The sequence below is a fragment of the Polypterus senegalus genome, chromosome 3, assembly GCF_016835505.1.
Source record: "Polypterus senegalus isolate Bchr_013 chromosome 3, ASM1683550v1, whole genome shotgun sequence".
Lineage (NCBI taxonomy): Eukaryota > Metazoa > Chordata > Cladistia > Polypteriformes > Polypteridae > Polypterus > Polypterus senegalus.
This window is the reverse complement of record NC_053156.1, coordinates 112,903,437-112,916,006: the sequence shown is the minus strand read 5'-3', so window position 1 is coordinate 112,916,006 and position 12,570 is coordinate 112,903,437. Positions and strand designations below refer to the sequence as shown.

The following is a 12,570-nucleotide window of genomic DNA, read 5'->3' as shown; positions in this document are numbered from 1 at the left end:
GTACCCGGTGGGGTCTTCTGCTGTTGTAGCCCATCCGCCACAAGGTTGTGCGTGTTGTGGCTTCACAAATGCTTTGCTGCATACCTCGGTTGTAACGAGTGTTTATTTCAGTCAAAGTTGCTCTTCTATCAGCTTGAATCAGTCGGCCCATTCTCCTCTGACCTCTAGCATCAACAAGGCATTTTCGCCCACAGGACTGCCGCATACTGGATGTTTTTCCCTTTTCACACCATTCTTTGTAAACCCTACAAATGGTTGTGCGTGAAAATCCCAGTAACTGAGCAGATTGTGAAATACTCAGACCGGCCCGTCTGGCACCAACAACCATGCCACACTCAAAATTGCTTAAATCACCTTTCAGTTTGGAGTTCAGGAGATTGTCTTGACCAGGACCACACCCCTAAATGCATTGAAGCAACTGCCATGTGATTGGTTGATTAGGTAATTGCATTAATGAGAAATTGAACAGGTGTTCCTAATAATCCTTTAGGTGATTGTATAATATGCTACCGTGGCTGTCCATTTGTCTGTCCAGGATTTTAAATCGCCTGTAGCTCGCAAACTGTTTGACCTATTGACCTAAAATTTGGTACACGTAAACTACGTGACGTCTACTATTTGCTTTCGGGGTAATGATTGACCTCCAAGGTTATTCCTCTTTTTATTTTTATTTTATGTTATTGTAGAATCAACTCTCAGCAATGGCCAGTAGGGCAGCCATGCGGCACATGTGTATGTGCTCCGTTCTCCTCCCTACCACCTTCGCTGTCACTTCCTCTAACTCTTCATATCTTAAATCATTCTTGAGGCAGATTGGAGACTTAAATGCCAGCTTAAGTGAAAAATTAAGGAAAATGTATGACGTAATTGCAACACAAACACCGATTTAATTAGTTTTAACATGAAAAGATGCTAACGAAAGAAGAGAAGAAGCGGGCTGCTAGGGTGGAGAAAAGAAGAGCTGCTCAGGAAGTAGCAAGTGCATCAACCTCTGAGCAAACGAATGCTAAACAGAAACAGAGAAAGAGTATGAAAACTAGGAAAGTCAAGTGTAACGTGCAGTGCGCCATTTCTGGTGGTAATATAATATGTGAAAGAACAAAGTACACTATGGTTTACACCCAAAATCTTATTGACCTAATAAGCACTACAATACCATTCTAATAGATTAAGTTATTTTCCTTAATACTTTTTTTTACCAAAAAAATAAAAAGCATACAAATGTTGACTGTTGCTGGTCAAGGATTTCTGTGAGGGAGTCAGCTTTCCTGAAGTTCAAAAATGAATTGGCAGATTGTTACTGGGAGGTGCTTAGAATTGGCTCAGTGTGAGTTTATATGTGTGAGTGTGTGTTTGTGTCCTCTGGTGGATTTGGGTCCCAGCCAGAACTGCTTTCTGCTTTGCTCCTGTTCCATGTTGGCCAGGTTTTACCTTTCACCGATCTACACTAGGACAAAGTATACCAAGAAAAATGGATCAACAGTTGGATAATCTGACTTATTTATACATTGTGAGGAAAACAAAAATGTTAGAAGCAGAAGTAGTACAAGAGAACACACAAAAGAGAAATCCCCATATTGTTGAATTACCCATTCATTTTGAGTTTATGTGCCACTGTGTGAAGACTCATCACTGTTCCAAAAATGTAAGCTGACATAGATCTTAGAGTAAAAATTTGTTTCCGCAGAAATTCTGATAAATCACAGAGATAATAATTTGAAATTTTATTTGAAAAAGTACTACACATTGAGAATTAGGCTTAGCATTAAAAATATGCAGTTATTAAATGGCTTTCTACCAGTTTACATTACTTCTTGTTTTATTTTTTCCATGTATTTGTATGATGTAACCTTTAATAACCTTTTTAGATACATGGTGGTTCTTGAAGATCAAAACTTCAGAATAAAATGTGATCGATTGTTGCCATATTGAAAATTCAACTGCATTTTGAAACTTTATGGAGTTAATGTTTGTGACACAGTGGGTAGCACTACTTCTTTACAGCTCCGAAAAGCAGTGCTTGAATCCCAGCTTAGTCACTATCTCGGTATTCTTGCAGATCTTCTCCACACACTCCATTTCCTTCTGACATTTCAAAGATTTTCGTCACTTAGTGACTTCAATGTGACCTGATACGAGTCCGTTAAGGAGTACGTGAGAGTGCCCTGTCATGGACCGGTCCCTTATTTTCATTAGTTGTTATCTTGCTCCTGTTAATCTAAACTGAATAAGGCAACTGTATAAAATAAATAAATGTATATATTGTATGCGCAAATAATCACAATTAATTAGAGCATTCAAAAATATGGCTCGGCATAATTCATAAAGGCTCCCAGCCTGCAGAAAATCGGAAGCAAATTGTGTTCAACTTGGACATCTGAATGATGTTTGCTGCATTACTGTTTGTCACACAGTCTGTTACTTCTGAATGTAAAATAAATGCATGATTCAAGTATATGCATACATTATATATATAAAATCCAGTGCTTTAAATACAAAATATATATTCAATGGCCTGTTTATTAAATTGCAGTGTCTAGTACCTGATAAGACCCTGTTGTTGCCTCCTGAAGAACCTGAATCCTTAGGGGCATGAGAATAAGTACTGGAAACATTCTTTAGGATTTTGCTCAATGCTGACTCAATAGCATCGTACAGTTATTGCACATTTTAAAGTCACAAATTCATCTAGCAGAACTTTTCTGCAACATCCCAAATGCGCTTAGTTAGATTTCACGCTGGAGAGAGATTGCAACCCAGTCACTGACATGTTTGTGGAACAATCATGAGATAATGCATTCTTTGTGATATTGCACACTGTCCGCTAATAATTAAGATGTACATGGTCAGCAACAATGTTTAGGTATGCGGCGGCATTCATATGATACTCAGTTAGTGTTAGGATGCCTAACATGTGCCAAGTAAACTTTCCCCACACATTACACTACAACAAACAGCCTATACCACTGAGGCTTAGCGTGATGATCTTTGGGTTCATGATGTTTATGCCATATTCTGACTGTACCATCTGCATGTCAGGGCAAATATCGTGATTAGTCATACCAGGTGACATTTTTTAAATCTATACAGTTGTAATGATCACATGACTGACATGGCCTCACCTTCTTGTTCTTAACTAACAGAAATGGAACTTGGCAAGTTCTCCTATTGCAGTTGCTGACCAGCTTCAAGATTTATTGTTTTGTGCATTTAGAGATGCCCTTCTGCACTCAACTGTTATAAAGAACAGTTATCTGAGTATGTATGGCCTTTCTCTTAACTTAATCAAGTCTAGCCATTGTCCTCTGACCTCCCTCATTAAGAAGGTGGTTCCTCCTTCAGAATTGCTGCTTGCTTGATGTTTTTTGTTTATTGTACTATTCACTATAATGTGTAGTGGTGGAAAATCCCATGAAGGAAGCTGTTTCTGAAAGGCTGGAGGCACCATGTCTAACAACAGCAATCACACCCCAGAGTCGCTTAGATCAACTGTCTTATCCATTGTAATGTTTGGTTGTGTAAGAACTAAACCACTTGCCCTTGTCTGGATGCTATATATATATATATATATATATATATATATATATATATATAGTTTGCTTGGAGGAGTGCATTAATGAGCAGGTGTAGTTGACAATATGGCCACTAAGTATAGTTTTCTATTCTCCCATCTGCTTTGTGCAGCCACTTCAATGTGCTGAAGTGTGTGGATTTGTCACACTGTGCTTCAGTCTGAAGCAGCAACTTTTAAAGCAGGTTCTAAAATGCCCCAAATGTTCTCATAAATATATTATTATTATTATCGTTATTATTATTATTGTTATTATTGTTGTTGTTGTTAATAATAATACAATAATAATTCACCAAATATAGGAGACAGGAGTGAGGAAGTGAATAAAGATTGTGAAAAATGATGCTTATGTAGGCGGTCACCAAAGTTCACACAACAGAGAGATAAGAGGTTAGCTGATGTTATGTACACTGTATGAAATTCTTGGAAGAAATTATTAATGTCTACTAATAAAGAACCCTTAGTCATTTCTGACATTGATTTGCCCTGTGTATCTCACAAGACTTTTTTTACGGCAAGATAAAAAAAATAAATTAATTTAAAAACCGCTATTGAGCAATATACATCTCTGACTCATGCCTAAGATTTGGTTTCTGTTTTTTATTTTGGTATAATGTACCAATGACTAGTTTTTTTTAATTTATTGCAAGTACTGTATGTGCCAGGTATTTGTGGAATGTCAGTTTGGTTCTGTTCAGTACTGTAGCTTTCATTGCCTTTATTTGGTAAAATGTCAGAACATCAGAGGCAGAGCAAATTAAATGGTTGCAGCCAAAACTACAAGCAGACATCCAATAAAGTTTATTTATGTTTGTTGTAACAATTAATACTATGATGAACGTTTGGTCTTCCTGGAACAGAATGTGGATTAGAGAAATGCCGGTTACAGTGACTAAGCAAGGACAGAAAACATGTCTAACAAAGCATCTATTCATTTCTTTATCCAGCTGCCTTTTTTTAAAATAGGGGACAATGCAGGATTAGAGAGAAGACTGGAAATCAGTTGATTTGCACACACACACACACACACACACGCACACACTCTACCACGTGGCCAATTTCAAACTGCCACTCAACCCAACACTTAGAGATTAGGATGTGTATTACAGTAGTAACTGAAGAAAGAACCACACATATTTGGGGAGAATGAGCAAACTCCATGCTGATAGTGCCTGTATTCAGATTTAAACCCACAAATCACCAGTTATTGTGCCGCTATGTCATTTTTTTGTTAACAGCTAAAATAAAACGTTCTCATAATTTGGCAGGTAGGCAACAACGATGATTCAGTGGTTACTACTGATGTTTCAAAGCTTGAGGATCCTAGGTTCAACTGTGAACACAAAGAGAACATGCAAATTCCTCACAGCCGATATCCATGCAGGAGTTTAAACCCCGGAGCTATGTGACTCCTGCCGTAAAACCTCACAGTTAAAATAAAGTGCACCTTTGTGCATGTAAGTGACAACTTGAGGATATTTCCTCAAACATTACATTCTCTCCCATTCCACTGTGGCTTGTAACATTTGTCAAGAAAAGAACAGGATGGTATATGGAAGAATAAAAATGGATTATTGTAACCAAGAAGGTGGACCCAAATGCAGGTGGTGCTGGACATATAGTATGTAACATCTTTTAGAAAAATAGCAAGCAGTAAAAATCTGACACTCGATTTACATATTGGATAGTCAAAACCCACTTACCCGTCATATACAAGGCCACGGCACTCTTTTGCTTTTTAGTACAATGCATTCAATAAAACACCATATGTGAAATATGGCAGGTGCTCTTCACTTACTGCAGTTGCCATGTCTGTATGTTGTCACAGACGGCCGAGGTCCTTGTCCGGCCGGGACCCCTTCTCACCTCAGGGACCAGGGGAGCAAGCATGGACAGAACAGTATCTCCCCAGGGACACTAGATGGCAGCCATCATGGGTAGCAGTGGTGCTTCGGATTCCCGCAGGGCTCCATGGAAGATGGAGTTCCCTACAACCCTGTTGGGATCTGGGGGTGCCGCCAGGGGGTGCTGCAGCTGTTCCTGAGCCCGTGTGTGCAGCCATCAGTGGGGCAACGAGTACCTGGAGAGTTTCTGGGTGGGCTATAAAAGGAGCCAGCAGCCACCATTCCGAGAGCCAGAGTTGGGAGGAGGAAGACGAAGCTTGTCAGAGGGAAAGTGGAGGAGAAAAGAGAGTAGGAAGAAAAAGAATTATTAGTAATGTGCTTGTGGGACTGTTTTGTGCCTGTGGGGAACGGGGAAGGCGTTGCCCACAGGTGAAGAAAAAGAAATAAAAACATTTATTTGTTTTATCAGTGTCGAGTGTCTGCATTGGGTTGAGCACTGGTATAACGTCATTGTCACAATGTCTGTCTACATGAAGTAACTCAGCAACCAGTGAACCAATTTTGTTGAAACTTGCCATACACGATATCTTTAATACAGAGCACTGTATGCATTTTAAAAATTTTTAAATCTCTTATTGAGAAGCATTAGACAATTTGTGAATTTGTCTGTCTTAAGACAGCAAAACATTCTGTGCAGTTGCAGCTATGGATTAGTCTACCATCTCGGTTTTACCTTGAGAGCAGTTACTTCAATATTTAGATTTTCCATTACATTAAAAACAACTACACAGCTTTATTATCTAAAGATTATAATGATTCAGTATTACTCTGATACTGTCATTTAAAGGCAAATCCTTATCTATCTTATCTATCATTTTCGGATGCAGCCAAAAATTTTAACTTTAGTCTATAGTGCAGATTTTAACTCTCCATCAGGTACTTCTGCGAAATCTTTGATGTTGAAGAAATTGGAACTACAAGTAGACACAGATGCACCATATCCATAACCAGCAACAATTAACAATAGTGCATGCATATTTTTGTCACTTGAGTTGAAAGCAATTTCAGCCACATGATATACTGATACATGTGATTTCATTTTGTTATCACTGTTATTTTCAAGTGTGACTTGCTGTTACAAAAATATGTAGTAAAATTGTGGTAAGAAACTCTTTGATGATATGACTAAAACTTAAAAATCACTCTAACTTAAAAAAACAATACATACATTTTCCTACTTGCTTAGTTGCCTTTTTAACTTAATCAAGTAATTAGTTCATTGTCAAATCTGAATGGAATGTGAGGGTGGGTTGTCCTCTCAATGGGCTGATGCCTTGTCTTGGGTGGAATCCTACGTTTCTGACTTGAACCAGGCAGTTCTGAGAATGTTAGGTTCTGTTAAATGTAGGCAGTAATGGTGGAGACCTTGATTTTCCAATGCAATCAAAAGTGAATTTGCAGAGTGAGCTAAAGTTTATATTACATCAAACTATCCATCATCTCATTGTGTATTTTGTAGGGCCCTTAATAGTGAGCTCCACCAAAATAGCATTACGCACAAAATTGCAAATGTGAGCAGTGAATGCAATAAAGGACAAAGTTCAAACTCAGACTTAATGTAGGTTAAGACAGCATAATCAGAACATTACAACTTTCAAGGAAACGTGGTATACATTTAATATTTCAATTTCTCTAAAGAAGAAGCAAGCATTTCCAGTAGCTGCCATTATGATGTAAAGCTGCATCAATGTAGACTCATGTGGAGATTTCAAGAATTTGGGCTCCATGATATTGTAATGATCTGTGTCCACCACATGTCACCTACTCATGTATTGCTGCTGACCAGCCATTTGTTAAGATAAACTCATCCTGCTAAGGGGAAAGAAAAAGCCCTGTAGTACTGCTTTTCATTAGCACTACACTAGTGACTTCACTGTTCCTCACTTGCAGCATCTTGTCACCATGTCAAGCTACTAAATCAGTGAATATCTGGCTACCATTGGAGATGGAATGGCACAGCGCCTATGGTTGATTCCTCCTTAGTGCCTTGTGCTGCCAAGATTGGCTCTCACATCTCTCAAACTTGAAATAGGTAAAACATAAGAACAAAAGAAATTTGACAAATGAAAGGAGACCGTTCACTCCATTAGACTTGTTTGTTTGGCTAATAGTCAAGCTGTCCCAATATCCCATCCAGATTCTTCTTGAAAGTTGTCAAGGGTTCTTCTTCAACTACACAATTTGGTAGTTTGTTCCAGATCCCCACATTTCTTTATCTAAAGAAGTGCTTTCTATTTTTAGGCCTAAATGCCCACGCTCTTAATTTCCTCTGATGTCCTTGAATATACGATTCATTATTAAATTGAAAGATTTGAGAACGGCACAGATACAATCATGCCCATCATTTATTTTTAGATAATTGGGAGTACTAGCAAGTGAAGTGAGGTGGAGTGGGAATTGAACCAGCATCATTGTAGTTTAAATTCCAATGCAAAGACCGAGCTGTCACACCGTGTCATATATTCTAGAAGGTCAGCTTTGCCTGATATCAGTTGTTTTGTTCAGAGCACTGAGCACAGTCAAGTACTCTCGCTCTTTAATTTCAGTTTTATCAGTAAATGGCTTATAAAGTACAAATCAAAAACACAAGAGCCTACTAATGAGTTACACGGGGCATCAAATTTACACACACTGTCAAGTCAGATCTTTAATTTTTGCTCTCAGAATCTCACGGATGAAACAATACTTTATGAAAGCGGAGCGATGAAAGGTGTAAGAAACAAATGAGGTATGGTAGGTCGAGTGCTAAGAAGTGAACAGCCTGGAACTAACAAAGGAGGAGGTCAGATTTGTTAAGGGTCAGAGCACAAAACAAGAAGAACAGCAGGTCCACGGCAAAGGAAGCTGGCAAGCATGAAAGGCAGAAAGTATAAATAAATAAAAAAAAAAAAAATAGAATTGAAAGTAGGGAAGAGTAGAGTAATAAGCACAGCAGAGTGAAGGAATCAGAGACTACAGTATATAATGTAAACTCAAGGACTGTGCACCCAAAAAGAGAATAAATAATGTGTGCACTTCTACTGGTGTTGTGGAAAAGCCACAAACACCACTAGTTGGAACAGATGACGTGGCCTTGAGAAAGTACTGTAGACAGGCAAGACTTCAATTCCATAGGATACTAGAAGCAGCCTTTTCTAATAGTCACAGTTTATTCTTTGTTTCATACATTATTTATACATCGATAGATTTTCCTAACCCGCTTGTCCAAGGCAGGGTCAAAGGGCAACCAGAGCCTATCCCAGCAATTATTGAGCCCCACACAGGAACAGCATCTGGAAAGAGTGTCAGTCCATCAAAGGGTGAACATAAACACACACACACAATAGGCCCAGTTCACATAAACTGCATGTCTTTAGACTGTGGAAGCACAGAGGGGAAAACCTATAAGGCCAGTAGCATCGGACACAGGGCAGGAAGTAACTCCAAAAGTGACTCACTTAAGTCTATGACCTAACCTGCACATCTCTGTGATGTGAGAAGAATCCTAACATGGAAGTGGAGACAATGTGAACTTCCATACAGGTTGAGCCCAGGCTGAGACTGAAGCCCAGGAAGCTACAGTTGTGAGGCAGCAGCACAAAATAATGTGCTGCACTATTATGTTTCCTATGAACAAACCATTTTATATGTGGTAATTTTTCTTTGTGAAAATGTTATTCTACACCACTTTGAAGAATATTGTCAGTATCATAGGTAGATTATTTGTGTTTCAGTGCTGTCTTTGGATTTTTTCCACATTGTATTTCTTTAAAAATTAATTTTAAACATTGTTTTCATTTGTTTCGTTTTCACCGCGCTGATGGTACCATACTGTGTTTTGAGGCCATGTTATACATTGAATGGTGCCTCCTTATTGCAGCTTGTTGCTCTGCACATACAAGTTCATGATATATAGAATGCTTTACCTAAAATCAAAGAAAAGATCTTCTTAGAAATAATAAAGTAAGTTTTTTGTTTAAGAATCACAAGTTACCAACTAGCCACATAAGACAAGATTTCTTGTTTGTCCTCATAATGAAAGTTTTCTCGATCAATTGACCCTCACTTATCCCAAAACAATGACTTCTGTTTAGTGTTTCCAAATCTCTGCCACCCATTACTGATTTGAGTTTCATTACATGGCCTTCCACTGCACAGATTTTCAACACCCCACATTTTGCAAATATCCGTTGATTTGTTGAATTATTTCAGAGGGACTTGGACAGCATACAGGCTTGGGCCAATAAAAGTTAATGTAAGTAAAAGTAAAGTATAACACGTTGGATTTAAAAATGTCAAGATATAAATACACTGAAAACTGAAAGTACATCTTATGAGAAGGATTTAGGAGTCATAGTGGAGTCATTACTATCAACTTCCGGAAAGTGTTTAGAAGCCATTAAGAAGGCTAACAGAATGTTAGGTTATATAGCACGATGTGTGGAATACAAGTCCAAGGAGGTTATGCTCAACCTTTATAATGCACTGGTGAGGCCTCATCTTGAGTACTGTGTGCAGTTTTGGTCTCCAGGCTACAAAAAGGACATAACCGCGCTAGAAAAGGTCCAGAGAAGAGCGACTAGGCTGATTCCAGATCTACAGGGGATGAATTATGAGAAAAGATTAAAAGAGCTGAGCCTTTTCAGTTTAAGCAGAAGATTAAGAGGTGACAGGACTGAAGTGTTTAAAATTATGAAGGGAATTAGTGCAGTGGATCGAGACTGTTAATTTATAATGAGTTCATCAAGAACACGGGGGCACAGTTGGAAATTTGTTAAGGGTAATTTTCGCATAAATGTTAAGAGGTTTTTCTTTACACAGAGAACCATAGACACTTGGAATAAGCTACCATGTAGGGTAGTAGACAGGACTTTAGGATATCACTTTAGATTAAGTGTCCCTAATTACATCGTACCTACCATGTAATAACCTGTATAATTGCTAGGTGTTATTACCTTGTATTTACTGAGTAACACAATGTAGTACTGTGGTTAAGCACTCAATTGTAATTGTTATTCCACAATTTATATACAAATGAAAAATTGTGGAATAACAATTTCATTTGAGTTCCTAATTATAGTGTTACACAATATTACACAGTTGTACAAGGTAATAACGCCTAGTTACTCTGTAATTATGCAGGTAACTACATAGTAAGTACAGAATATTAGGGACACCTAATCTAAACTGATACCAACTTTAGAAACTTTCAAAACTAGACCTGATGTTATTTTAGATGAATTAAGAGGATAGGACTGGTGAGCTTTGTTGGGCTAAATGGCCTCTTCTCGTCTAGATCGTTCTAATTTGTAATCAAAATTTTGACATAGACATAAAGAATAACACCCTTTTTTTTCTTCCTAACAGACATCCCCAGCTTCTTCAGCTAGTTTGGTCAAGAGGAATTTTCCACGTCCAGCTCAACCGGCTAACAAGAGGCTGCCGTCACGGTGGGCCACCAAATCAACTAGCACTCCACAGACACCAAGCAAATCGTCACACAAGCAAACGTATTCCTGTTCTTACTTCTCAGAAACGGCGATAATCTGAAGCTCAGCAAATGGACTCTTAAAAATGGAGTAGAAGCTAATGTTGTGAAATGTATCGGTGACTGACCTTTCGAGAAAGCGCTAACCCTTTGTGTCTATTAGACTGTTATATTCAAGCTTTCTAAGTGCTTTACTTGTGTAGAAATACACAAAATGTTAAGTATGCTTTAAGGTAAAACACAAAATGTATACGCTTAAAGCATCGCCGGTCTCCAGTGTTTTGATGGCCTAATGTACTTCTGTACTCAATTTTTCCATTTCATTTTTCATACATTTTGTTTACTTTTTTTCATGTGCATCTATGTAAATGATCAACATTCTGCTGGCAGTAGACCTTTAATGGTTGCTTGCATGCGTATATATTTACCGTTGCATGATCCAGGATTTTTCTGATTTATTAAACGATCGTTTATTATACTTTGTAAATTGTAGACCAATAGTGTAAAAGTGATGGGTTATTTTGTCACCCTCATTAGCATTAAGGAAAATGACAATAAAATGAAGTGCAGTCGCTTTTGACACTGCAACATGTATTAAGTGAGAAGTCCTTTTGTCTATGATTAGTGACACCTTCATTTGACCTGGATTTTTCTTATAATAAATATTTCAGCAAGTTTTTGAAACAAAAAATGTATATACTGTATATATTTATATATATATATATATATATATATATATATATATATATATATATATATATATATATATATATATAGTGCACCTGGAAAGTATTCACAGCACATCACTTTTTACACATTTTGTTATGTTACAGCCTTATTCCAAAATGGATTAAATTCATTTTTTTCCTCTGAATTCTACACACAACACCCCATAATGACAATGTGAAAAAAAGTTTACTTGAGGTTTTTGCAAATTTATTAAAAATTTAAAAACTGAGAAATCACATGTACATAAGTATTCACAGCCTTTGCTCAATACTTTGTCGATGCACCTCTGGCAGCAATTACAGCCTCAAGTGTTTTTGAATATGATACCACAAGCTTGGCACACCTATTCTTGGCCAGTTTCGCCCATTCCTCTTTGCAGCACCTCTCAAGCTCCATCAGGTTGGATGGAAAGCGTCGGTGCACAGCCATTTTAAGATCTCTCCAGAGATGTTCAATCGGATTCAAGTCTGGGCTCTGGCTGGGTCACTCAAGGACATTCACAGACTTGTCCTGAAGCTACTCCTTTGATATCTTGGCTGTGTGCTTAGGGTCGTTGTCCTGCTGAAAGATGAACCGTCGCCCCAGTCTGAGGTCAAGAGCAGTCTGGAGCAGGTTTTCATCCAGGATGTCTCTGTACATTGCTGCAGTCATCTTTCCCTTTATCCTGACTAGTCTCCCAGTTCCTGCCGCTGAAAAACATCCCTACAGCATGATGCTGCCACCACCATGCTTCACTGTAGGGATGGTATTGGCCAGGTGATGAGCGGTGCCTGGTTTCCTCCAAACGTGACGCCTGGCATTCACACCAAAGAGTTCAATCTTTGTCTCATCAGACCTGAAAATTTTGTTTCTCAGGGTCTGAGAGTCCTTCAGGTGCCTTTTGGCAAACTCCAGGCGGG

The 12,570-nt window shown here is 38.3% G+C and overlaps 1 protein-coding gene across 1 annotated transcript in view; it reads left to right on the top strand.

The window, feature by feature from the left end:
• LOC120525486 (protein SOGA3-like) overlaps positions 1–11,540 on the top strand; it is a 71,157-nt gene extending 59,617 nt beyond the window's left edge. Inside the window, exon 7 of the mRNA XM_039747825.1 lies at positions 10,822–11,540. Coding sequence (XP_039603759.1) covers positions 10,822–11,004 — 183 coding nt within the window. The 3' untranslated portion in view covers positions 11,005–11,540. The remainder of the gene's footprint in view (positions 1–10,821) is intronic.
• The last annotated feature ends 1,030 nt before the right edge of the window (positions 11,541–12,570 follow it).